Raw genomic sequence first — 24338 nt, 5'->3', positions numbered from 1 at the left:
GAAACACTGCAGTTGCAAAACTGTGTTTTTTCAACATTAAAAGAATATCGACAGTTTTGCGCACATTTGCAATGGAAATGCAGCTACTGAGGGATTCTTGTCCTAATAAAAACCAGTTTAAATATCGGGAAGAATTACAAATATACAGTCCAGAATCTGTTAGATTTATTAACACCACAATATCCACCATTAATTCCTTTTAACCAAATTATAATCTGGAGAAGGTTTTCGTTTTATTTTATCAATACTTTATTTTATTTCAGTCTTGTCTTTAGAAAGGAAGAAAACGTGATCTTGCAAACTGACTGTGCATTTGCATGGTCGGGGTAATTTTTCCGGGCACCAATCAGTTTTGTTTATATTTTGCCCCTTTTTTCTTTGTGTGTTTGTCTCTCTTCTTTTTCAGAAAACCTTCACCTATCCAGAGAATCAGACTTGAAATGGCCTTCAATGCCCTGGCTGAAGGTCCATGTCAAATAACATTTGATCAGTTGACGCGAGAGGTGGACACAGAGGCGCAAGAACATGAGATTTGTCTACAGCTCACACCTGATCCCATGAGGGGCACAATTCTGAACTCGGAACTGGACGTGTTAATTCAGAGAGACTCGTGCAGTCCCATGGAAGCTTCCCCAGCAGACCAGCCTCCACAGGCAGATAAGGATCCTCAAACACAGGCAGGTTCTCTGTCGGCGTACACCGTGCCGAGGCTGTTGGCTGAGCCAGACAGCCAGCCAAGCTCCCAGTGTATAACAGCTGCTGAGGAATTAGAAACTGAAGAGGGAACAAAACAGCAACCACAAACTGTTTCCAGTGGGAGCAAAACAAAAGACGCACAGTTCCCAGTCACAGACAAAGAAGTGATCACACCCAGACGGAGCACTAGATTGAACAGGTAAGTTCTACACCACAGAAACAAACAAAAATAAATGTGTATATTTTTCTGCCTTCAGCTGTCATATTTTATAATTCTGTTCACTATTTTGTGTTTTCTGTATGTGGTGCTGCATTGTCAAACAGAACTTCAAGTGTTGTGGCGGTGTGCTCCGCTGAGAACGATAAAGACTCGGATTCAGACAGAAACAAAGAAGTGAATGACGAGGACCTCCATGACGGCTCCAACCAGTCATTCAGCAGGTAAGTCCAGTCAGTGCAGTTCACCTAAAGATGCAATTTTAAAATATTTACCCATTTCAAATGGCTTCTAAAATATGTTTCTTTTACAAAACTGATAAATGTTTGCAGCTAAATTAATGTTTGTGTTCAGAACAGCTCAACATGTTTGAAGAGTAACTTACCCCAAAATTAACTTTTTTTAGCTGATAAACTGTCTAGAATGTGTCTAAAATGTTATATAGTACTGTTTCTGTGCTAATTTTGATGTTTTTATGCGTATTTGTTCAAATCTGTAATATTTGGTCTAAAAACGTGTTTTTGCTGCTCATATGGGTAGAGCAGTGGTACTGCAGGCTAATTTGCATATTGGTTAACGGCTCTCCTCTGTGACGTGTCTTCTCCACGGTTTCGTCACTGCRGCTGTGTTCTGGTATAAAAGCCTCTCTCTAAGACACGCCCCTGCAGCAGTCAGAGGGTGGAACAGTTAGCAAGCTTAGCATGATCGTCTGTTGACCTTCAGCCTCGGGTGGGGAGAGCTGACTGCTGCGCTGCTCTCTCTCTCTCCTTCTCTCTCCACACACACACACACACACACACACACACCAGCAGTACGTCCTGCACAGCGAGTTGCAAGGATTTTTTTGCGAAATTTATGGATTTTTAGGGCTCTTTATACAGGTAAACCTCCAAAGAGGTTGACATGGAACCGGACCGAACTTCAGTCAAACAAGACCCAACACTTTTATTCCTGATTTAAACTAGTTTTCTTGTGAGCAGCTGTAGCTGTATGTTTTTTTTTTCTGTCCGGCTATCGGAGCGCTCCTCCTCCTCTGTCCCATACTGTGGTCACTCTCCATGTAGCATCAGTTATGCTAGCTGTCACGTTCTCTCGTCCTGGCCACACCTCCGCTCTCTAACCCCCCGTTCCCCACCCACACCCCCTCCCCTACCCACTTTGATGCATTTTTCAAATTTCGCCTTGGGGCGGAGTTATCTTTTCACAGGGGGGTAAGATACACCTTAACGTCTAAAAATATTGACCATCTTTGACTTGCTTGTAGCATTTAATAAGAGAGCAGGTAAAAATTTGGGAGAGCGACTGCCCAGTCCAATGGACTAATTTTCTTTTTTTAGGTAGAAATGAGTCTGTTTTTTAGCAGCAAATAGCACTTTTGTTAAATGAGAAGTTTATGCAACTGAATCTTTTCAGTGACAATGATCAGTCAGTTTGATTCAGTTCAAACTTTCAGTCAGAAATTTTTCAGAGTAATGATTTGCTTTACACTCATCTAGAAAACTCAACAAGTCAAAAGACTCATCAGAACGTGAGGACGAGCCACAGGCGCAGTCGACCCCCGCCAAAACCCCAACACAGAGACCACCCGAATCACTGTCCCCTCCTCCAAGCAAGAAAGTGTAAATAGGACACAGATTATATTCCTTTGATCTCATTATCTTAAATGGTGATTTGGTTATAAACATGACTAACTTGTACTTCTGCTCTACTCAGCAATTCAGGTGACATTGAAGACTGTACTATCTCAGACTCTTCTTTGGACAGCTCGCCCACTGTGTCCTCACGTCCCCCCGTTTCTAAGAGCTCCACTCCACGCATAGTCATGCAGCCCATTTCCAAATGGTGAGAAAAAAACAGCAGTTATTGGACTGTTGCAAATTATTTTTTATCTTGCTTTAAATTTACATATGTCTCAGAATAAATTTATGAGGTGCACTTTATCTTAATCATAAATCAGCACATTTTTATTTAAATGTAGCGTTTTTCTCAGTAAAACACTGTACTGTATGAGACACTTTATGTGTTTACAGGAAAGATCATGTCAGAAAAGCAGTGGAGAGTAAAGACACGTGGAGCGACGATGACTCAGAGTTCAACTTTGCAAAGAATTCCAGTAATGACTCGTCGATAAATACATTTAATGGTTCTAGCGTTTTGTTGTAAACATGCTAATCTGAACTTTTTTCTTTTTATCTCAAAGGGTTAAATAAGAGCACCACCTCAAATACACAAAGCAGGAAGAGGGTAAGCAGAAAGTGACAAGTCCTGGCTTTTGCAGTGGACAGATGTTTAAAGAGGAAAAAGAGTCCACCTGTACCCGTTTATCTACCTTGTTTGTTAGGTTTCTGTGTAAAAAGTGACTTCTCATTAAGTGGCATAAATCAAAATGCTCCCACATGGTTATGTGGTGGTTGGTTTGCTAGTAAACATACAAATTCAGTTAAATTATGTAATTTCATGATAAATTAGGTTACCAACTCTGTACTTTGACTACCTTAATAAAAACCATAATTATTATAGCCTGGTGATAGTGTAGAGGTGTTTTTGCGCTGGAGTAGCCAATGAAGCTTGACAACCTAAGCTCAACTCTGTCATATAGTCAATGAAGGCACTGCAGAGGCAAATTTCTGTAGTCCTTTGCATCAGAAAACTATTACATCATTACAGTAAATTGCTATGACTTTGAGTTTTCAGAGCAGTAAAAAGCTAACAGACCTTTTATTTTTCTGTTTTTACAGATGTGGACTGACAGCGAGACAGATAATTTAATAGAAGGGGTGAACAGGTTTGGAGAGGGAAACTGGAGCAAGATCCTATCATATTACTCCTTCGAAAATCGAACAAACATCAACCTAAAGGATCGATGGAGAACAATGAAAAAGTTGAAAATGGTTTAAGTTGTTTTGTTTACATGAAGCTGACAGCTTTTGTTTAATTTGGTCCTTTCTGTACATTATGTAAAGCAGGGTTTCCATTTAGTTAAATAGAAAAAGAAAAGCATTTCATCAAAGCTGAGCAGACTTTACTATTCAGATTTATTTTTCAGAAAGTGTACTGGAAAAAAAACTAACATTGTTTTTCTTTCATTCTAGCTTTGTACCCTGTTCTTATCCAAAATCCAAACATGCACAAACTTTTGATGACTGTAGAAACTTTGTATCAGTATGGCATGTTTCAAAATACAGGGATTTATGTTGATTTATAAGCATTGTACTATCTGCTAAATAAATAAAAAACTGTTCAAAATGTAGTTTCTAATCACAAAAAAATAAAAAGATTGGATTTAACACACCCTTCGTTTAGACAATGTTTGATACAAAAATAAAAATGGTGGGTCATTGGGCTCTAAATGTTCCCGAGGTAAAGTTTACCTAATTATTTCAATCCTGAGACTCACATTCTAACAGCGACGGTTTAGACCAGGTGGTGATTCACATCAGCCACTAAATTGAGAAGCTGGGTGGACAAACTGAACAGCTGCAAAAATCAGTTCTTGGTGTGAATTTATTTAAAAAAAAACTGTCCATGGAGTAGCTTTATGTCAGAGTGTCCTCATTCCTTATGAACTCGCCCACATCAGCCTGGTGGAACACCACGATGGACATGGGATCCACACGCCGACACTCCTGGGTTGACTTGGCCGCCACTCCAAACCCCTGAGGGGAAAAAACAAGACCAAATATTCATAGCTCCTCTTGCAATCTTTTTTTCTTTGTAGAAACATGTTTTTTTTTAAGTAGACAAGTGTACATTTTTCTAAATGCACACAAAAGTAGATAAAATCGTAACAAGGGCCAGATTTGGCCTACGGGTCTTAAGTTTGACACATGCTCTAACGTGATGGTTTCTCAGTTTTTACTACAACAATCTTAAGTTGCTTTTGGCAGAAGGCTTTTCCACGTACTGTGGAGCGCTCTCCATCTTACCAGCACTAATCAGACAGCATGTCCCTAAACACTTGAGTTCATTACTTTGGTTATTTCTGTTACAAAAACCAATAAACATGTCGTTTCTATCAGAAGCCATGCGGTCCTAATGGCACTGGCTTTTCCTGTCTTTCTGGTACAGGCGGATCTTTCTTCATCTGTCTAAAGAATGCTGTCACTGAACTGGTCTGACTTAAAGTAGTTTCTTGACAAACCCTAATTAAACCTGTCTATTCTTCAGGGTTATAAATGACTTATCTAGAACATGGGAAGCAGTCTTGCCCTATATTCCTAAACTCTTCCTTTTCTTGTTTTGGTAAGTAGCAAGGATGACAATAAATACATTAAACTTAAATAAAATACAGTCCACATGCTAATGTCTGTTACTTACCAAAGGTACATCAGCCATGGAGTAAACTACCACCCCTTGATATTGCATGGTATTCTCTGTAATACGGCCAAGGCCAGATTTTAGCACATGGTTTCCATACAGGAAAGACTGCTCTGCTCCAGGTTTCACCCACACCTTGAACTAAAGACATGACAGTTCCAAGTTATTTATACATGCAGGATTATAATGCAAAGGCATACATTTAAAAGTTGTATAGCAGGACAGAGGGCGTTTGTTTATAAATCAAAAGTCTTCATGTATTCCTTAAAAGTTTTGTCTATTTACAATTCATTGAAATTTTCCATACTTCAAGCCTGCTTGTCACTGACATTAACTTGTGTTTCTGCATATAAACATTTAAGTGTTAAAATGTGATAAATTGTTAGAACTTAACAAAAACAACACATTAATCTGCAGATGATCCAGTGATGCAGCAGTTATTGTGGAGACACAAGTCCAGAGGAGAGGGATTGTTGTTATTGTGCAAAAATACATCATACATACCTTTGCATAGGGCGCCAAGAAATCCAGAGCTGTGATGTGCAGGCGAAACTTCTTGGTTTTTGTAAATTTCCCAAAGCAAGTACCTACTGAAATTAGCTTATCCCGGGAGAAGTTTGTGGCCAACTTCAGGATTTTATCACTGTGGAGAGAAAATAATGCTGAATGAGCTTCAAGATAATAACCCCATACAAATATTTTAATAACTGTAATAATACCTCATATAATAAACACGGTCCTGGTGAAGCCTGAAGCAGTAGGTTCCGTCAGGTCGGTCCACGAGAAGCTTTATGTTTTCACCAATGCTTTAAAGAGAAAGATACATGGGATCTTACACAGCCTAGCACACATGCTAATACCGTTTAACTTTGGGCCTTTTCGGGGCAATAATATCAATTTAGGATCACTTACTACTTCGACAGCTTCTCAAACATTATTTTCGTTTCATCCTCTGTTAATGGTCTCATGTTTAGGATTTAAAATTCTTCTTTTTAACAGCTTAGTAAAGTTTTACTGCCCGGGAATGGTAAAAACGTGGACCTAAGCGGAAGTCGTCGCTGTCGAAACCGGAAGTTGCTCGACGTAACGAGTCGGTTCAGTTCCTGATTTTTTTTTTTTACGGGGCAATTTTTTTCAGTCTTCAGTCGACCGTGTACGTTTCCCTCCCGGCTACCTTTTGGTAAGTTTATTCTCTTAAAATATCTACTGAAACACACGAAAAAAAATGTTTACTGCTCAATTAGCCACAGTTTTCCGCGCGTCCACCTGTTTTACGTGTTATCTTTGTTAAACATTGGGGTCTTTGAGCTCGGAAGCGGATTCTGTTAGCTTGGTCGGCTAGCTGTCAGTGAGGAAAACCCTCAGACCTGCGGTTGCTAACGAGGTTAGCCTTCGAGCTAACTGTAGTAACCTGACAGACCTAACGCTGGTTCTCTGTAGGCAAGTATGTGTATTTATTTATGTAAGCCTCACACTACGGAATAAATGAAAATGAATAAATGTAATGTTAATCAAAAGCTGCTGCGAGTTCTGATTTTTAAGAAGACGCTAGCCTTTGCCGCAACAGAATGAAGTTATATAACCCTTGTTTGTAAATACCAGTCACCTTGTAATCTAAGTTTAGAGGTAGTGACACTAATCCTTTTTTAAGGTTTTTACTTGTCGGTGAAGTGAACATTTCTGTGCTTGTTCTCAGCCAGTTGACACCGCTGTGGGGTCCTTCTGTAGCTCAGGGTAGTCGGTTCAATGTCAGCTGCAGAGTCAGGAACACAAACTGGGAAGAGCTACTTTGTCAGCAAACACTTTGCATCTGGGGCAACATTTGATCCTTATATCACTACTTGTTTAGTGAAATGTCTGATCTCGTTTGTAAATGCTGTGACAGACCTCTACGTATAAAATAAGCATCTTAAATGATGTGATCAGACTAATGTTTAAATAGATTTTCAAAACAATAAATAAATAATGTGGTGTATGTGCTAATATTATGAATTACTATGTATTCCTTATGTTCAGTAAAACTTGTTTATCAACATATCACCTGTACACATGGCCACGTGACTTTTAAAATAAAAAAAAGGTCTTACTTCAGCTCCCTAAAGGCCCTGTCACACTATAATGTTTTAGACCTGGGGTTCTCAAACCTTTTGGTTCGGGGGCCCCTTACAATGGCGAAACAAATTCCAGGGACCCCCTCATAAACCCCGATGCTGTTTTAAAAGATAATTTATTATCATTTCAACCCCTAAATTCCAAGGGAATATGTGACCCATCATATCGACATGAGGATTAAGTCAAATTTGGTCAAAATGACCTCATTACATTTTCAGATTCCTGCTTTAAAAGCTAAATTTTGATACCTGGATCATTCTGATATCATCAGTTTATCCAGAGAATTTGTCTTGATGGTTATGATGTTTGGTCTGAATCCTAATTTTATGTCAATTTATTGGGTATTTTTTATTTTAATATAAAGAATAAACCTCAAATATTATTTGTATATTAAGATTTCCCAGTTGGAAAGAAACAAAGTCATTGTTAGCTCACAGGGAAAAATTCAAAATCAGGTTTTTTGTTGCTACTGCTCAAACAAATGCTTCAAAAATGTTTTTAGTATCATATTTCAGACAGTTCATTCAAATGATTCATTGGTAAGGCATTAATTTATTATATTTTGGCATAATGCAATTCTTGCAAACAGTTAAATCAAAACCTTATACCTGTATTTCTCCACATCCCACTTTTGGACTTAATCCTCGTTTCAATGTGATGGCTAACATTTATATTTTTATTTAGTCTATTATGTTTGTTTTATTAGTTCATTGTTCTCCATGCATTTTTAAAAGTAAAGACCAAAAACAATTTAGTGAAATTTTTTGAGAACCCCCAAGATACCTCTCACGGACCCCTTGGGGTCCTGGGACCCCAGTTTGAGAACCTCTGTTTTAGACAACTTATGCCAACTTGTGAAGATTTTACTCAAATCAGCTATATATTTGATCTAATTGTTAGCATTACAGTGTGTAAAGATCCAAAGAGGCTTCCAGTAGATTATTTTGATTCCATCTTCCTCTTAGACATCTTTAATGTTGGACAGGTTTTTCACAAGTTGTCTAAAATATTAATGAGACAGGACCTTAATAAGTGGTTTCAGTGTAATCACGACTAGGGCTGTGTATTGGCAAGAATTTGGTGATACGATACATATCATAACAGAGGGGTCACGATACGATATATCCTGATATATTGCAATACTGTAAGCAAGGCGATATATTGCGATTTTTTTGTCCAAAAATTCTGTTAAATAAAAACCTTTTACTGGGAAAAAAAATGAAAAACCAAAATTCATTGTCTCAGAAAATTCTAATATTACAGAGACATACTTTTGATACATTTAGCTGTGTTCTGCTTTGTATGTATTTTATTTTATTTGTTTCATATTTATTATTTCATCCTTGTTTTCAATTATTAGACTAAATTTGCCACTAAATAGTTAGAAAATATATTTTTTGCAGCTTTTAGTTTTTAATATTAATTTACAATATGGTCACCCAACACTTAATAGCCTCTACCTCAAGAGGTAGAGGAGCCAAATGGCTGGCTCACTGCTGCCAACTAGTGGTCAGAGGCTGAACTACAACATAAAAATGAACGGCTGGCAGGAAAGTTGACATTTTAAACCTTAATAAAAAATCGATACAGTGCTTTAGAATATCGATACAGTATCATGAAATGAAATATCGCGATATTTCAGTGTATCGATATTTTCTTACACCCCTAATCACGACTAAAAAATAATCTGTAGAATGTTTTTGAAACTTCCTACAAATGAAGTTGCAGCCTTTCCCCTTTTTATAAAACATAGGATGGGCTGTCCTGATGCATCTCAGTAATCCAGGTAGAAAAAATCAAAAAGAAAAAATAAGTAGGCCCTCTGGATGGGTTCTTCTTTAGTGAAACGTTTCGTCTCTCCTCCAAGAGACTTCTTCAGTCTGATGAGTTTCAGGTGAAACTCAGAGCCTTATAAGCACTGCCTCCACATGGACAAACAGGTTAGTCACATGCAAAAGAGGGTGTGGGTGGTTTGTGACTGCCAGGCAAAACTAAGCATTTAATGTTAATTTTACAAGGTGCAAAAATATCTTGACAGGCGCATATCTTGTGGTGCGACATATTATTAACCACCTGAAACTGTGTTTGACCACTCTCAGGACAAACCAGTGCGTTCTTTGATTTTCTTAAACTGTTTTTTTTTTCTTATGCATTTTTCTGGTATCACTGAAACAGCTTGAGGGTGAGCAGGCTTTGTTATAATCTGAGGTATTTCACATCTCCGAAGCTGAAAATGTGAAGGTTCAACATTTGTAAAACACACTTTTTTTATTTTTTGACTACCTTTTTGAGTTTTTTTTATGTTCTACAGTTTTATAATTTATAAAAGTAATAAAAATCGCACTTGCATTTGTGCTTGATGTACCTAATTTTCTCCCAGACTTTTGATAATCCCAAAAAAAAATTGGTGGGATAGGAGTCCAAAATTAATATTCACACATGTACCTTGAAGGGTATGTTGTAGTCACCTAAAACAGCATGTGCAGATGATGCTAACAAAGTCATTCAAATTCACTTTGTGTAATTGTCTTCATAAATTTTCAGTTTCTGTTTACCCTATTAGATAGGCCTGTTAGATCATTTTAATTCCTGGGAGTTGTTCATTTGAATGGGTGTCTACAATGCAAACGAAGGCATCTTGAGAAATAGGTTACAGACAATAGGTGTGTTTATTTTTCTTCTTCCTGTGTGATATATACTAGTTAGCTATTATCTGTTGCAAAAGTACTCACAAGTTCTCATTTTGTATTTGTAGTAATGTCAATGTTAAACTAAGAGTTTTGCCTTCTTCCTCAGGGTATCGTCAGGTGTGTGCTGCCCGTTATTTGTGGAACAGCTCTTGTGCCGACAGTTTACCGCTGAGAAGCCAGTGGCCCGCCTGTCAGCAGTTTCCGGTGCGTGTTCGTGACTCTGGCAGCTCTGAACAGGAAGACGGACGCAGAGAGACGTCTGAGCTGAGAAAGGAAACCGTTGTGGCTTCTTCGTCTGCCTCAGAATGACTGAGTTCTGGGTTTGTTTCAGCTGCTGCATTGCAGAGCAGCCACAGCCAGTGAGTATGGGATCACTGATTTACCGAAACTTTAGTAAAGCTTCCTTGTTTCATGTTTATACTGTAAACATCCATGATTTCAAGAGGAGTATGGATTTATTTATTCATTTATTCATTCATTTAAAACAAAAAAGTTTACATTACAGAAAATACAAAACTTATATCACAAAATAAAATGAAAGGCAGCAGAACGGAGAAAAAATCATATAAAATCTGCCCCTTTTTACAAAGAAAAAAAGAAGAAATATTAATAATCTTCTAGTTACAAAAATACAACAAAACAGAAACAACAAATAAAACTTACATAAATACCCCTTATTTTAATTTATATTTGTTCAATAAACCAAGTTTAATCATTCTTTTAAACACAAACAATGATCCAGCTTTTCTAACATCACTCTCCAGATCATTCCACAGTTTCACTCCCTGTATCAACGATCCCTCAAACCTGTTCGAAATCTGTGCTTCACAAATATTTCATTTCTCTTTAAATTATAAGAGCTTTCTCTTTTAACAAAATTTAACTGTATATTCAAAAGTAGCATGTTTTTATGAGCCTTAAACATAAGCTGTAGAATACTGTAATCAACCAACTCATGAAGTTTTAATAATTCCAATTAACAAAACAATATATTTGATGGGTGACTGTAGTGTTTTCTAGTAATAACTCTTATTGCTCTTTTCTGCAAAATAAAAATGGGGTTTGTTATCGTTTTACATGCTTTTCCCCATCTTTCAATACAATATATGAGGTGTGGAACTATTATTGCATTATACAACATATATAGGGATTTGTCATTAAATAACTCGAGCTTTATACAATACTGCAATTGATCTAGCTATTTTTACTTTTATATTATTTGTGTGATTTCCAATTCATACTATAAGCTGAAAAGTGTTTTCTTCTATTGCACAATGTCTTGTCTTAAATGGGTTTTATGGTGGCTGACACATGAAAATGGCTAAGTGTGCTGCAAACACGTGAATGAATAAAAAAGGCAACAGAAAAACACTGTCACAATCACTTAAGATAAACAGAAGCTAAAACATACAACCATCAAAACTTTACACTAAACTTACACTAAAAAACAAAACATCTGCAAGGAAGAAACTCTTTAAACTCACTCCACAAAGCAGAAGTGCACCAGACCACAAGGGGGATTAGACACCAAGCCATATGGGACCGGACCGTCAGTAAAACTATCTTACTTCTGCATCCTGTTAAAATTGTTTACTCACACGTATCTGCCACTGTTTATTTTAACTGATGTTAGCCCAAAAATGAGTTTCCAGCTCTGTGTTACAACTGACAAATATAGAATATAATCAGGGTTCGAAAATCATCAAAATACTAAAATGTGATTTTCACGTGGCTTTTAACTTGTTCTTCGTTCTGTAAAAGTGAGTATTTTTTTTAATCCAGTTCTGCTCTCTGTACCGTTGAAAATCATGGAGATCAGTTCATAGAACAGATAACAGGATGCAAAATGATATCCATTTGTCATGTCTAACAAACACCAAGGACAACACAATTCTTGTTTTATGTGAAGAATTAGACTATTCAGTTATGTTTCTTAATCTAATCCTGGCTGAACAATGTGACATATGTTGCACATGTGATGAAAAAGAACGTCTCTGCGCTATATATACAGTATATAAAAAGAAATTACAGAATTTCACATAATGTTTTATAAATAAATGTCTGCTTCCTGCCATAAAAAGAAATCATCTGTCCATTACAGTATGTCCTCCCTGTTCCTAATCGGGGTCGGGTGGGGGGTGGAGCCTGTCCCAGCTGACTTTGGGTGAAGGCAGGGAACACCTAGACGGGTCTCCGGTCCATCGGGGACACAAAGAGACAAAGAGCTGTCCACACCCCCAGTCACAGCTACAGTCTCACACAAGATCTCCAAAAGAGACTCAAACTGTTATTAATAATTAATAATTTATCAAATCTGTAAATTATTATTGATGGTTATCATTTGACTGCCTGATTACATTAGGATGTAATCAGACAATTATTCACATATATGTAAATGTATTATTATAATTAAAGGTGATTCAAATTCATGTTTGTATCAAACAAGTAGCCCGTTGTGTTACTCAGTACCCCTGAAGTAACTCAGTCTCAAAAAGCTAACTGACCCCTGTTCTATAACAGTTCCCACCACTCCTGCTTTTGGTTTTGGAGATTGTTGTTGTTTACTTTAAAACCAGCAAACTCTGAGCTACACGTTAATGTACTGATCACTGATCAGTCAGTTTATGCAAGAGATTAAATAAAAACATTTCTAAATGTCAGCCGTGGTGTCACTTGAACTCTATAAGGAAGTTCAGAAAGCGATGTGTTTTTGAGTTAGTGGTGAATCAGTCCTGTAGGCTTTTCCTTCATCTTTTCTGACATTGTAGTACATTCAGTATAAACTTATTTGACATGCCATCGAATGGTTTTACTTGTTTAGTTGTAAATTCTGAAGCTGGGGATTACTGCTGTGAACATGCAGGGCAAATTTTTAAATGGAGAAGTGCTAATAGGTTTATAAGCTTTCATCAGCAGTTGAAGTGATGATGAGATGACTATAGGAGTAGCAGCCTAAAACGTCTGTTTTCTTTTTCTTTTTCTTAGAAACGACGACGACGAATTGACCGCTCCATGATCGGGGAGCCAACAAACTTTGTTCACACCACACATGTAGGCTCTGGGGACATGGGATTAGCAGCAGTAGGTTTTCATCCACTTTTCAGAAACTTCAAGCATCTAAATGCAGAAATGTGGGTTTTCCAATCAAATAATGTTTACATCCTTTCTGTAGGTGGACCTTGTTCAGGCTCAGATGAAATCTAAAGGAGGTTACTCACATGGAGGTTCAGAAGGCTCACAGTTGTAACGAGGTGAGAGACAGAGCAATCCTTGGAGGTAAACGATATCTAACAACCTTATTGTCTCGGTCCTAAAGGAATAGTTTTAGACATTTTGAAATATGGGTCTGTGTGAAAGTTATGAACTCATCATATCTGACATGTTGTAGAAAGCTGTTTGAATTCTTTCAGTTTGGAGAATTAGTTTAAATCTGACCAGGTTAGAGAGTTAAAAGGCTTTTATTTTGCCATCAATTGTGCATCATATGGTTATTTACATAATATATTATATTTCTGATGGAATAATTAAACACAGTGGAACCTTTTAACGTAGAGTCTGAAAACAAATTTTCCCAAATCTAAACGGTCAACAAATATGTATTTTAAATTCTGAAAATACATTTTTGTCCACTCAGGATGTTGTCAGCCAGTAGTCCAGCTGCCTCACATGTTGCTGCTGCTCTCTTCAGAGACTTGGATGTTTTACAGAAACTTTGTTCATTACCTAACATGTGACCCATCACATCGAAATGAGGATTAAGTCAAATTTGGTCAAAATGACCTAATTACATTTTCAGATTCTTGGCTTTAAAAGCTACATTTTGATACTTAGATCATCCTGATATCATTAGTAGATCTAGAGATAATATTTAATTTGTCTTATTGGTTACAATAATACATAAATATTTGGTCTAAATCCTAATTTTATGTAATTTTATTGAGGATTTTTTTCTGTCATTTGAAAAAAAGAAACCTCAAATAGTTTTTGAATATTGAGATTTCCCAGCTGGAAAGAAACAAAAGCTCTGATAGCTCACAGGGAAAATGTCAACATTTTAAGGCGTTTTTCCTCAAAATTGGGTTTTTGGTTGCTAATGCTCAAAAAAGGGCTTGAAAAATAATTTTTAGGATAATATTTCAGACCATTCATTGAAATAATACATTGATAACACATTTCTTTGTTATATTTTGACAAAATGTAATTTTTGCAAGCGTTTTAATCAAAACACTGTCTATTTCTCCACATACAACTTTTAGACTTGATCCTCGTTTCGATGTGACGGGTCACATATTTCAGTTCCTCTGTGCAAAATTGGTAATAGCCATGAAAGATTATTTGTATGAACCGATATAAAATATTTCAGATTGTAATCATTTTAAGACGTCAGGAATCTAATTTGTGTGAATAACTGTAAGCTGGTTAAATGTCAATATGAACTTATTTCTACAGACTTTTCTGGCACAATACTAACTATTCAGAACTTTCCCTCTGAACTCACTTCAAGATGTCCAAAATCTCCTTTTAAAGCCATTCTGACCCAGCTTAGATACATTTTAGTTTGTTTTAGAAAAACATAATGATAGTTTTTTGCAAAAATCTGCATGCAGCAAAACAAGGTTGTGGTCATTCAAAGTGTGATTTATCAAAGCAGTGCAGCGTTCCTGATGAGCAACTTTCAGTATTGAATCAGGTTATTTGTAATGAGTGTGTATTTCTTTCTTCTGTCATATTGTTTGTTAAATCCATATCTTTAAACCAGCAGTACCTCGTTGAGTTTATGAATATATTGCGTCTGGCCTCTAGCTTTAAAAATAAATATCAGTTTTAGAGTGACGACAGCCAACATGAATGGCTGAAAGTTTGTGTTGTCTCTGCTGACAAACTGTGCTTGCAATCCTGCAGTGAGCTGGTTTTTGTGTGGCTTTGAGAGGAAACTCTGGCATGTTTCTACTGTATATGGTCATGTTTTACTGGGGTGAGCTCTGTCCCTGTGAACCTATGAGCCTTTTCCTATCGATGAGCTTTGTTTTGCTGACAACTTCAGATTATCTGGAGCTGCAGTTCATTTAATATTTATTGTATTTTTCCTGATTGATTAGGCTATGCCATGACTTTTTTTTTTGTCTTCAGGCTATCATTACTTCTCACTGACGATGCATCCTGGCTTGTTTTTTTTTTTTAAACAGGCCAGGATGCAAACTCCCACTAAATGTTGCCATGGTTCCTGTTACGTCTGTTAATTTGAGAGCCTGCAGGACTTGGGGGAGTGAACTAATCTGAAATAGGCTTGGAAAGAAAACAAAAACAGCTTTCTGTGGCCAAGAGGCAGCTCTTCACACTTTTATCTGTCTGAAAAAGTGAAATAAACAAACTAAAAAAAAAAATAATCTGATCAGGTTTTGGGTTTAAGATAAATTTTCAGCCAGTACAACTCAGAATTCTAACATTTGTTTTTGTTTTTTTCTCCCACAGCTCTTCAGTCTTGTGAAAACTACTGTTGTTGATATAACGAAACATTTTTGAAAAGCAAAAAAAAAAATAAAAAAAACAGCTGAAAAGCAGTTCTGTCTGTAAAGGACACAGGACCAAAAGATGAAACTACTGCTTTTTTCATTTTGTTGTATATAATTTTATTTTCCATTCTTTTTTTTTTAATGAAAGCACTGCTATCCATTTGCTGCCATATTGTTGCACTGTAAAGAGTACACAAGAGGATTTAGAGCGCTCATAATTTCAGTCAGATGTATGCTTGTGTGTATGCAAGAGGAAAATATATTTTTCCCAAACATTTGCTGTTGTAGCCTGTTGGCTGCCTGTAATTTATTTAGTGATTTGTTAACGGACCTCATGGTGGCTGGGCCATACTGGGTATTTGGAACATTTAGTTTCATTCTTTATTCTCAGAGGTTTATCAAAGAACAGGTAAAGGTAGCAACGCAAAAAAAAATAAATAAAATCTTATTCGGAGAATTATAATGATTCTCTTAATTGCTTTCAGGGTTGAAGAATGCTGTTTTCTAAGAAACTTGAAATGAGTGGATACACTGGACCATACATGATGCACTCACATGGCGTAGAAATTTTTTTCATTGATTTCAGCAAGTTTTTGTTTTAATCTTATCCAGATCAAACCGTGTAGAATTTTATTAAACTATGAACTTCCTTTTTGTTGCCTTCAGAAGTAGTGATTATTTGTTTTACTTGTGCGATTTAGAAGCATAATGTTGCAAGTTCAGAGCTTAGCTTTTTATAAAACACTCCTGTTTTTTATGCTTTTTTTTGTTGTTGTTGTTGTGTAATGGCTTGTGCACCAACTGTTGACCAATGATTGGAACTTGTCTCGACCAGATCACAAATGCAAACTCTTCTCTAAAGATGGGTTAGATTTGATACAGATAGTAGAACTCACAAATATATTCACTTACTGGTTTATACTTGATGATATCTTCCACCAGCACACCTTCCAGTTACAGCTGTTTGACACGCTAACCCATGTTTACTCAGTTACAGCAATGAGGGTTTTTCTCTCCTACAGTTTGTCGTAGTTAACCTGCCACGCTTGACAGAAGCTAAATGTTCATTTAATATGACCCATCTTTGAAGAAGTGGTTTGTAAAGTTTAGTTTAAACAATGGATTCATGTCATGTTAGCATTTTGTCATATTTACATAAAGTATTAATCTCTTGTCTCCTGGGTACAAATTTATCCCCTCTGTTGTTGTCTTGCTTGTTTACTTTTTTCTCTCTTCAAGCACAAATATGTTTTCTCTATTGAGGGGAAAGTAAACAAATTCAACAGTTTAATTATGCTGGTTGTTATTTATGTCTGTGATCAGGCCGGGCCTTTTGCCTTTATGACAGAGACTCTTTTATGGACTAATTTTTCTTTTTTCATTCAAACCTCTAAACCAGCATCCATCAAGAATTTAAATCAGAGCTTAAAAAACTGTCAGACCTAGATTCTGTACCGTAGATGTGATTGTGTGTCATATGTGCACATTTTAAGATTGAATATTTCCACAACAAAATGTATTGAATGTAATTGGTACAGCATGCTAAAAGTGTATATATACATATATATATTTATGGTACAAGAAATAATTTGTTTTGATGTTGGTACTGAGCCTCAGAAACACCTCGTCATGTTTAGATTTTGACTCACAGCCTTAACTTTCTTGTATTGTCCATTTATTCCCTGACGTTGAATAAACTGACGCTGGCTCAGGTTAATTCAGTGTTTGGCACATTGATCTGTTTTCTGACGAGTTACTCTTGTCGAAACACAGATCCATGTATACCTCTATTTTATTTTTTTTGTTTTTCCCTGGTATTGGATGTAGGTTGTCATACTAGCATTGCAGTATACTTTATGACCAGCAGGCTGCGCTAGTGGGCTTATTGAATGTGACATTGTTTTGGGATTCCTGTCATACGGCTTATTTTATGATGACACTGTAAATGTGTTGTAAAAAAAAACAGAATCCATGCCGTATTCAGACTCATGCTTTTTTCTTTTTTTATGCTTGTCTGTATAAAATTATAGGGAAAGAAGAGTTAACCTATTTTTTTTATTCCCCAACAACAATTTCATGTAGTTCCCACTTTAAAGGGAAGTTCATTTGGTTTTCTGCATTTTCAGAGTAAATAAATAAATGTTATATGTTGTCTGACCAACTGCATTGTCGTGTGGTTTCTCACATATAAGTTGAACTTTTTTGGCAAAATAAAGGAACTGTTTAGATTTTATTAAGTAGAGTTTTGCAAAGTTATTGGTAATCAATATCTTATCTGCAATAGAAGTTGCTGAGAATTACTATTTGGAATATCAGATGTAAATGATCTTATTTGGAAACGAGTTAATCTGAGGCCAGTTATTTAGATTTCTGTTTAAAATGTTTTAATCTCCAAAATATGGCAGTGAATCGTGTCAGAAGTATTTTCTAAACCTTTACACAGCTGTCACTTTTCCATTAGACAGCTACTTAAATACAGTGTAGTGTAGACCGTGGTTCATTACCAGTATTTTGCAGAACAAGACCTGTTGATCCTAAATGAACAAAATATTTATCTGACAAAAGTAATTTTGTAAAAAAAAAAAGATTTTTTTTCACAGCATACATTTTGCTCCAGATAGTTTTTTTTACCTAATATATTCAGTTGTGCAACAAGTTTTACATTACATTGTGTTGGATTGATCATTGCAGGAATAGTTAAACATTTGAATGAGTCTGAAGAGGCTTTATTATGACAGGGTTTTATAGATTCTTCCTATGAGAACTTTCCTCCTGAAAATTCAAACAGATGAGGCCCTGAACAGTTTCTACTGCAGGTAAGATGTTAACTATTGATAACTCCAGAGTTGTAAAGCAACTAAGTGCAAATACTTTGTTACTGTACTTAAGTAGAATTTTTGGGTATCGGTACTTTATTTGTGTAATTTTTTCAGCACACTTTTTACTTTTACTCTACATTTTTACACATTTACAGCGGGTAAAATAAGAATTGAACACGTCACCATTTTTCTCAGTAAATATATTACTAGAGGTGCTAATGACATGAAATTTTCACCAGATGTTGGTAACAACCCAAGTGATCCATACATACAAAGAAATCAAACCATAAATGTCCAGAAATGAAGTTATTTGTAATAATGTGGAATGGCACAGGGAAAAAGTATTGAACACACTTACTGAAATTTATCTAATACTTTGTACAAAAGCCTTTGTTGTCAATGACAGCTTCAAGACACCTCCTGTATGGAGAAACTAGTGGCATGCATTGCTCAGGTGTGATTTTGGCCCATTCTTCCACACAAACAGTCTTCAAATCTTGAAGGTTTCGTGGACCTCTTCTATGAACTCTGATCTTTAGTTCTTTCCATAGATTTTCTGTTGGATTCAGGTCAGGTGATTGGCTGGGCCATTCCAGCAGCTTTAGTTTCTTTCTCTGAAACCAACTGAGAGTTTCCTTGGCTTTGTGTTTGGGCTCATTGTCTTGCTGAAATGTCCAGCCACGTTTCATCTTCATCATCCTGGTAGATGGAAGCAGATTTTTATCAAGAATGTCTCTGTACATTTTTCCACTCATACTTCCTTCAATCATTTGAAGTTTGCCAGTACCATATGCTGAAAAACAGCCCCACACCATGATGTTCCCACCTCCAAACTTCACTGTTGGTATGGTGTTTTTGGGCTGATGTGCAGTGCCATTTGACCTCCTAACATGATGTGTATTCTGGCATCCAAACAGTTCAATGTTGGTCTCATCTGACCAGACTATATTCTCCCAGTATTACACAGGCTTGTTTAAATGTTGTGCAGCAAACTTTAAAGGAGCTTCAACATGCTGTTTCTTCAGCAGTGGAGTCTTGCGTGGTGAGCGTGCATACAGGCCATGGTGGTTCAGTGCATTACTTATTGTTTTCTTTGAAACAAACGTACCTGCTAATTCCAGGTCTTTCTGAAACTCTCCACAAGTGGTCCTTGGCTCTTGGACAACTCTTCTGATAATTCTTTTCACTCCTCTGTCAGAAATCTTGTGAGGAGCACCTGGTCGTGGTCGGTTTATGGTGAAATGATGTTCTTTCCACTTCTGAATTATGGCCCCAACAGTGCTCACTGGAACCTTCAGAAGTTTAGACATTCTTCTGTAACCGATGCCATCATTATGCTTTGCAACAATAAGGTTGTGAAGGTCTTGAGAGAGCTCTTTACTTTTACCCATCATCAGATGGTTCTTGTGTGATACCTGGCCATCATTTGGGACTGAACCAGCTGATATGAATTTGCACTGACAAGGGGCAGGTTTGCTTTCTAATTACTGAGATAGTTCAGCTGGTGTCTTGGTTTTCCATGTCTTTTTACACCTCCCTTTCTTCATGTGTTCAATACTTTTTCCCTGTGCCATTCCACATTATTACAAATAACTTCATTTCTGGACATTTATGGTTTGATTTCTTTGTATGTATGGATCACTTGGGTTGTTACCRACATCTGGTGAAAATTTCATGTCATTAGCACCTCTAGTAATATATTTACTGAGAAAAATGGTGACGTGTTCAATACTTATTTTACCTGCTGTATCTGTGCTTTCTACTCGCTACATTTTAAAAAAAGGTAAGAAGTAGAAAGTCATTACTTCTGTTTTATTTCGAGTTGTTATTACTTAAAAAATTATATCCTGATAAATTGTGTCTCCTGGATAGAGTGAATGTAATTGTGGTTGGATGAGAAGTATAAATATATACCATTCTGACACTGTATTTGCTTGTACACAGATTGTAGTGTGAAGAGCTTTGAGTATCCTGATGGATAGAAAAGTGCTTTATAAGTACAGTCCATTTACCATTTACACAACCAATCACAGCTGCACACCATTAGAAAAAATATTTTTGAGAAGTCACCTCCCAACAAATGTCATTTTGGAAAATCTAACTGCTCACTTTTACTCAGTACTTTTACTTTTAACAAGTAGATTTTGTGTCAGAAAATTACTTTTGATTCTCAAGTACAAAAAATATCAGCTCCTTTAAGACTTTTACTCAAGTAATATTTTTACAGAAGACTAACTTTTACTAAAGTATTTTTATGATAAGATACTTGTACTTTTACTCAAGTATCACTTTGAGGTACTTTATACAACACTGGGTAACTCCACAGGAAAACACAGAAAATATTAAATATTTCTTTTGGTGAAATGGATAAAATAAAAAAATTCATCTGTCATTACATACAGAGTGTATGAAATATAAAATGATATATTTTGTCCAATTTCTAGAGTATCTCACAACGCAAAAAATAACCTGTATGAGAAACAAAAATGTTCTTGAAGTATCTGCTGTGTTCCCTAAAAGCACAAAGTAGATGTGAACCTTGCCCTCTCCATCATGCAGGCCTGACAGTGGATAATTCAAAGTGCTCCCTGTGGTGTAAGTGTCTCATTTACGTGGGGAAACCATCAAAACAAGTGGACCGTGAGAGGAGTCATTTAACACTCAGAGCCGTAACATGTTCACACAAACTAAATACATGTGCAGTGAATCTGAGTGTGACAGAACCTGTTCGTGCTACATACAGTATACATGCAATAACCTTTGACAAGGTGTATTGAAAATTTTAATATTTTAACATGACAAAGGTAAGAACTTGTTATAAAATGTTACAGAAATAAGCACAAAACTACAGATAATTACATATCTTCATTTTCATGGGTTTCAATTTGTTGCATCTTCACTACACATCAATACAAAGTCAAAAAAAAGAGTAATGGCTCAATTCACTCTCAGGCAAAACGATATCTGTTTCCTCCAAAAGCTGCAGTGTGAGCTTGGTGTCGTTTGAACGAGTTTGAGTCACTGACCCACAGTGAGCAGCAGGAAAGCTTGGCTTGGAACCAGATCCTCATGGCCGCCTTCTCAGCACCGAGGCTGACTGACAGAGCAATATTCTCCAGCCCTCCTGGCTTTTTCCTCTTTTTTTCTGTCCTTCAGTTAGTCAGCTCAGCAGAAGGAGGGGAAAAATGCTGACATGGGAGTTTCAATCAGAGGCGGCCTTCAACAAAAACAAGTTTTAAATACTAGAAAATGAAAGTTTCCACAAAACTACGGCATCAGTGGCTGCTGATGTGTGGACCAGTCAGAGAGGTCTTTGGTGTAGTTTGGACCAAACGGGTCGCTGTAGTTCTCAGTGTGTACAGAGTAGGGGTTCTCATCAGCAGTGCCTGGGAAGGACAAAAACATTCAAATTAAGTCAACATTCGGTGGGATCGGTGCTGTCGCCAAGCAGGCTCTTCAAAAACAATTTAACTTACAGAAACAAAATGTTATTAATGTTACCATTACATCATGTTATTTTATTTATTTGTTTATTTATTTTTATTTAGAAATTTATTCATTTCATTTGTAACACAAAATAACAAAGAACAAAACATGCAACCAAAATAAAATCAAAATTTGAAAAAAAATTTGGTCAATTACAAATAAATAAAATGCTGTGCCTTATCATTTAAGAACCTCCTACCGTTTCAGACACTCCCACTTCAGCACATTTTCGATGTTATTGTTTATTAGAACATGTTTGATCACATCAACCTGTCCAGAGACTGCAGGTGGAAATTAGCATTCTTTGCTCTAACCTGGTACCATGCGTCTCTCCTTGTAAAAGGTTAATGAAATGTTGTGCATTGTCTCTGTATAAATAAACAAACAAACAAACAAGCAAAGCTCTAATTGGCTACCACGGGAAATTCAAGGATTTCTTAAACACGATGAGTCAAAGCAACACTGTGTAAGTTTTTGATGAGGGAATGACATTATAACAGGATATAAAGCTGCTATAAAGTTCACAAATGTCAACCCCCCCAATAGCTAAACTGTTAAAGTGAAGCAGCATTAGTAGGGTTCAGTTAAACTTATAAAAAACAAACATTTTATTAACATTCGTTTTAGTTTCTGTATCTTAACTGCACCGAGGTTCAGCACTGTCACCTGACAGCAGTGCGCTGCAAACCTGTTCTTCCTGTGCCAGTGTAGGTTAACTCAGGGTGTGTCAGTTTCCATCTGCGGTTCAGAAACAATCACATTAAATGTGTGATGCTGATTGTGTCGGTTTGTTTTTCCTCGATGTAAAAACCCCACAGCACACTTGTAGTTGAAGTCAATGCACTTTGAATCAGTGACACCTTTCTGAACGGACTCAGATCTGCTTTTTTCATCTTTTGTGTTTGGGTACAAAAGCTAAAGTCCAGGTTGGGGAGTGCTCGTTTTGTGAAATCTTGACTCTTGAAACTTAAAAGCCAACGAGCTGCTCTCTCAAACGAAGATGAGCAAACATTATATCTTACAGTGTGACTGGTCCCACAGAGTGTGTGTCCTCCATCCTCTCTGCTCCCATGTCTGGTTCCACAAGTCAGAGCCACTTAGATGGTCAATTAGCTGTGGGGTTAAAAACACCAGGTCAGCCCAACACACAACTGTGTAGCCTTTATAGAAAAGTAAAAATAAAACACCAGTATGCATACAGTTGCTAAGCAGATGTTGCGCGTCATTATTTTGTTTAGGATTCAGTGATAATGATCAGAAAAATGCATTTAGTCCGTTAAAGGCGTTACCTTGTATACAGTCTCGCTGTGTTCCTGTTCCTGTGGTTTGGACTCCCACATTCCTACAAAACAACAAAAACCATCAACCGTCAGTAGCTGGTGAGCTCAGACCAGATCAAAAATGCAGCACTTTAACTTAAAATCTAAAAAAGTCCCCTCCTCACCATGCATCTCTGTGCTGTTAAAGGTATGCTGAACATTTGTTTCCACCTTACAATGTGGGTCAGAAATCTGTCGTGACGTAGGCTGCCAGGTATGTGTGTCGTAAACGTCCTCATTTCTGCTTCCTTGGAAACTGGTCTGCTTCTCTGGAGGACCGCGGAGCAAGCGCAGGCCTGATGGAGGACAGAGCAGAGCCGGGCCGTCAACTGACGTTTGTGCCGAGTGATTTTTCTCACCCGCGCCTCCGGGTGTTTCGACGTGCTCCTTACCTCTGCGACGTCGGCCTTTCTGAGAGCTGGGCAGCATCCTGTAGACCCTGTAGGCGTTGCTGCCCCTCTTGCGGCTGTGCTCCCGCAGCTCGCAGATGTCAGGCAGAGAGTTCAGGGCGCAGCGGAAGTTTGCCTTCCATGTTTTGGGATCTGGCTTGTCTTTGCCGGGACGGTACCGACCTAAAGTGGACGAACACAAACACAGACCTTACAGAATCAGACATGTTTAGGTACCTGGATTGTTTAGGCATCATTTGGATTCAATCATCATCGTTTGGACATCAATGGAAAAAAACTATTGGTACAAAAGGTTTTCAATTCAATTTCAATTTATTCATTTCTTTAAAATAAAACAAACAATTTTATATACAATATACAACAAAATGAAAAATATAAAAAGAAAAATGAGAAAAAATATAGATACGTGCATCAAAATCACAAATAAAATGAAATGAAAGGTAGCAGAGAGAAGAAAAAATCTTACATCTGCCCATTTTCCCATGAATAAGTTCATATAACAAAAAATATCTATGTTATTAACAAAACAAAAGACAAGAACATCTAATCCCTCTAGAACAGGTGTCTGCAGTCTGCAGCTCTGGGGCCACACGTGGCTCTTTTAAAATGTGACCAAACATAACAGAATAACCCTTTTTTTTGGTTTGTATATTCACAAAAAGTGAAACTAGGTGGTTGTTTACTTAAATAATCCAACTTCTTACTCTCAAATACTGTAGAATTGCCATTAAGAATAAATATTAATAAGTGTGTATATAT

At 36.9% G+C, this 24338-nt stretch overlaps 4 protein-coding genes across 7 annotated transcripts in view; 2 read left to right on the top strand and 2 right to left on the bottom strand.

The window, feature by feature from the left end:
• Nucleotides 1–4204, top strand: part of terfa (telomeric repeat binding factor a) — a gene marked incomplete at its 5' end in the record, with an annotated part of 11536 nt that extends 7332 nt beyond the window's left edge. The window contains 7 exon segments of the mRNA XM_014025016.1: nucleotides 407–895; nucleotides 1021–1137; nucleotides 2410–2532; nucleotides 2627–2755; nucleotides 2944–3026; nucleotides 3114–3157; nucleotides 3652–4204. Of these exon segments, the coding sequence (XP_013880470.1) occupies nucleotides 407–895; nucleotides 1021–1137; nucleotides 2410–2532; nucleotides 2627–2755; nucleotides 2944–3026; nucleotides 3114–3157; nucleotides 3652–3810 (1144 nt within the window).
• Nucleotides 4205–4399: 195 nt separating this feature from the next.
• On the bottom strand, nucleotides 4400–6284 carry nip7 (NIP7 nucleolar pre-rRNA processing protein). Its single transcript, XM_014025017.1, has 5 exons — nucleotides 6143–6284; nucleotides 5950–6036; nucleotides 5735–5873; nucleotides 5231–5371; nucleotides 4400–4569 (listed from the first exon to the last, which is right to left on the bottom strand). The coding sequence occupies exons 1-5, from the start codon at nucleotides 6196–6198 to the stop codon at nucleotides 4450–4452; spliced, it is 543 nt and encodes a 180-aa protein (XP_013880471.1). The 5' UTR covers nucleotides 6199–6284; the 3' UTR covers nucleotides 4400–4449.
• A 36-nt stretch (nucleotides 6285–6320) lies between these two features.
• Nucleotides 6321–17706, top strand: cdc42se2 (CDC42 small effector 2). 4 transcript variants are annotated; one of them, XM_014025021.1, is made up of 5 exons: nucleotides 6321–6410; nucleotides 10139–10391; nucleotides 13018–13113; nucleotides 13205–13283; nucleotides 16031–17706. In XM_014025021.1, exons 2-4 carry the CDS (start codon nucleotides 10338–10340, stop codon nucleotides 13277–13279), a joined length of 225 nt encoding a protein of 74 aa, XP_013880475.1. In that variant the 5' UTR covers nucleotides 6321–6410; nucleotides 10139–10337; the 3' UTR covers nucleotides 13280–13283; nucleotides 16031–17706. The 4 variants fall into 4 exon arrangements, with proteins under 4 accessions (XP_013880475.1, XP_013880473.1, XP_013880476.1 ...); XM_014025019.1 differs by having other exon boundaries at nucleotides 15505–17706; XM_014025022.1 differs by having other exon boundaries at nucleotides 13205–13308.
• Nucleotides 17707–21133: 3427 nt separating this feature from the next.
• LOC106529567 (interferon regulatory factor 2) overlaps nucleotides 21134–24338 on the bottom strand; it is a 12417-nt gene continuing 9212 nt past the window's right edge. Inside the window, exons 3-7 of the mRNA XM_014025034.1 lie at nucleotides 23562–23741; nucleotides 23295–23465; nucleotides 23140–23192; nucleotides 22873–22963; nucleotides 21134–21750 (exon numbers count right to left, since the gene is read on the bottom strand). Coding sequence (XP_013880488.1) covers nucleotides 21632–21750; nucleotides 22873–22963; nucleotides 23140–23192; nucleotides 23295–23465; nucleotides 23562–23741 — 614 coding nt within the window. The 3' untranslated portion in view covers nucleotides 21134–21631. The remainder of the gene's footprint in view (nucleotides 21751–22872; nucleotides 22964–23139; nucleotides 23193–23294; nucleotides 23466–23561; nucleotides 23742–24338) is intronic.

The sequence above is a fragment of the Austrofundulus limnaeus genome, unplaced genomic scaffold, assembly GCF_001266775.1.
Source record: "Austrofundulus limnaeus strain Quisiro unplaced genomic scaffold, Austrofundulus_limnaeus-1.0 Scaffold452, whole genome shotgun sequence".
Lineage (NCBI taxonomy): Eukaryota > Metazoa > Chordata > Actinopteri > Cyprinodontiformes > Rivulidae > Austrofundulus > Austrofundulus limnaeus.
Note: the sequence above shows the minus strand (reverse complement) of the source record. Positions and strands in the feature narration are given on the sequence as shown.

Bases quoted from the DNA above. Each gene is read 5' to 3' on its own strand.
- cdc42se2 (XM_014025021.1), top strand. From the start codon at position 10,338: ATGACTGAGTTCTGGGTTTGTTTCAGCTGCTGCATTGCAGAGCAGCCA. The intron at 10,392-13,017 runs GTGAGTATGGGA...TCTTTTTCTTAG, and splicing joins TTGCAGAGCAGCCACAGCCA to AAACGACGACGACGAATTGA. The intron at 13,114-13,204 runs GTAGGTTTTCAT...TCCTTTCTGTAG, and splicing joins GGGACATGGGATTAGCAGCA to GTGGACCTTGTTCAGGCTCA.
- nip7 (XM_014025017.1), bottom strand. From the start codon at position 6,198: ATGAGACCATTAACAGAGGATGAAACGAAAATAATGTTTGAGAAGCTG. The intron at 5,372-5,734 runs GTATGTATGATG...TCATGTCTTTAG, and splicing joins TCTTGGCGCCCTATGCAAAG to TTCAAGGTGTGGGTGAAACC. The intron at 4,570-5,230 runs GTAAGTAACAGA...TTTTCCCCTCAG, and splicing joins CCATGGCTGATGTACCTTTG to GGGTTTGGAGTGGCGGCCAA.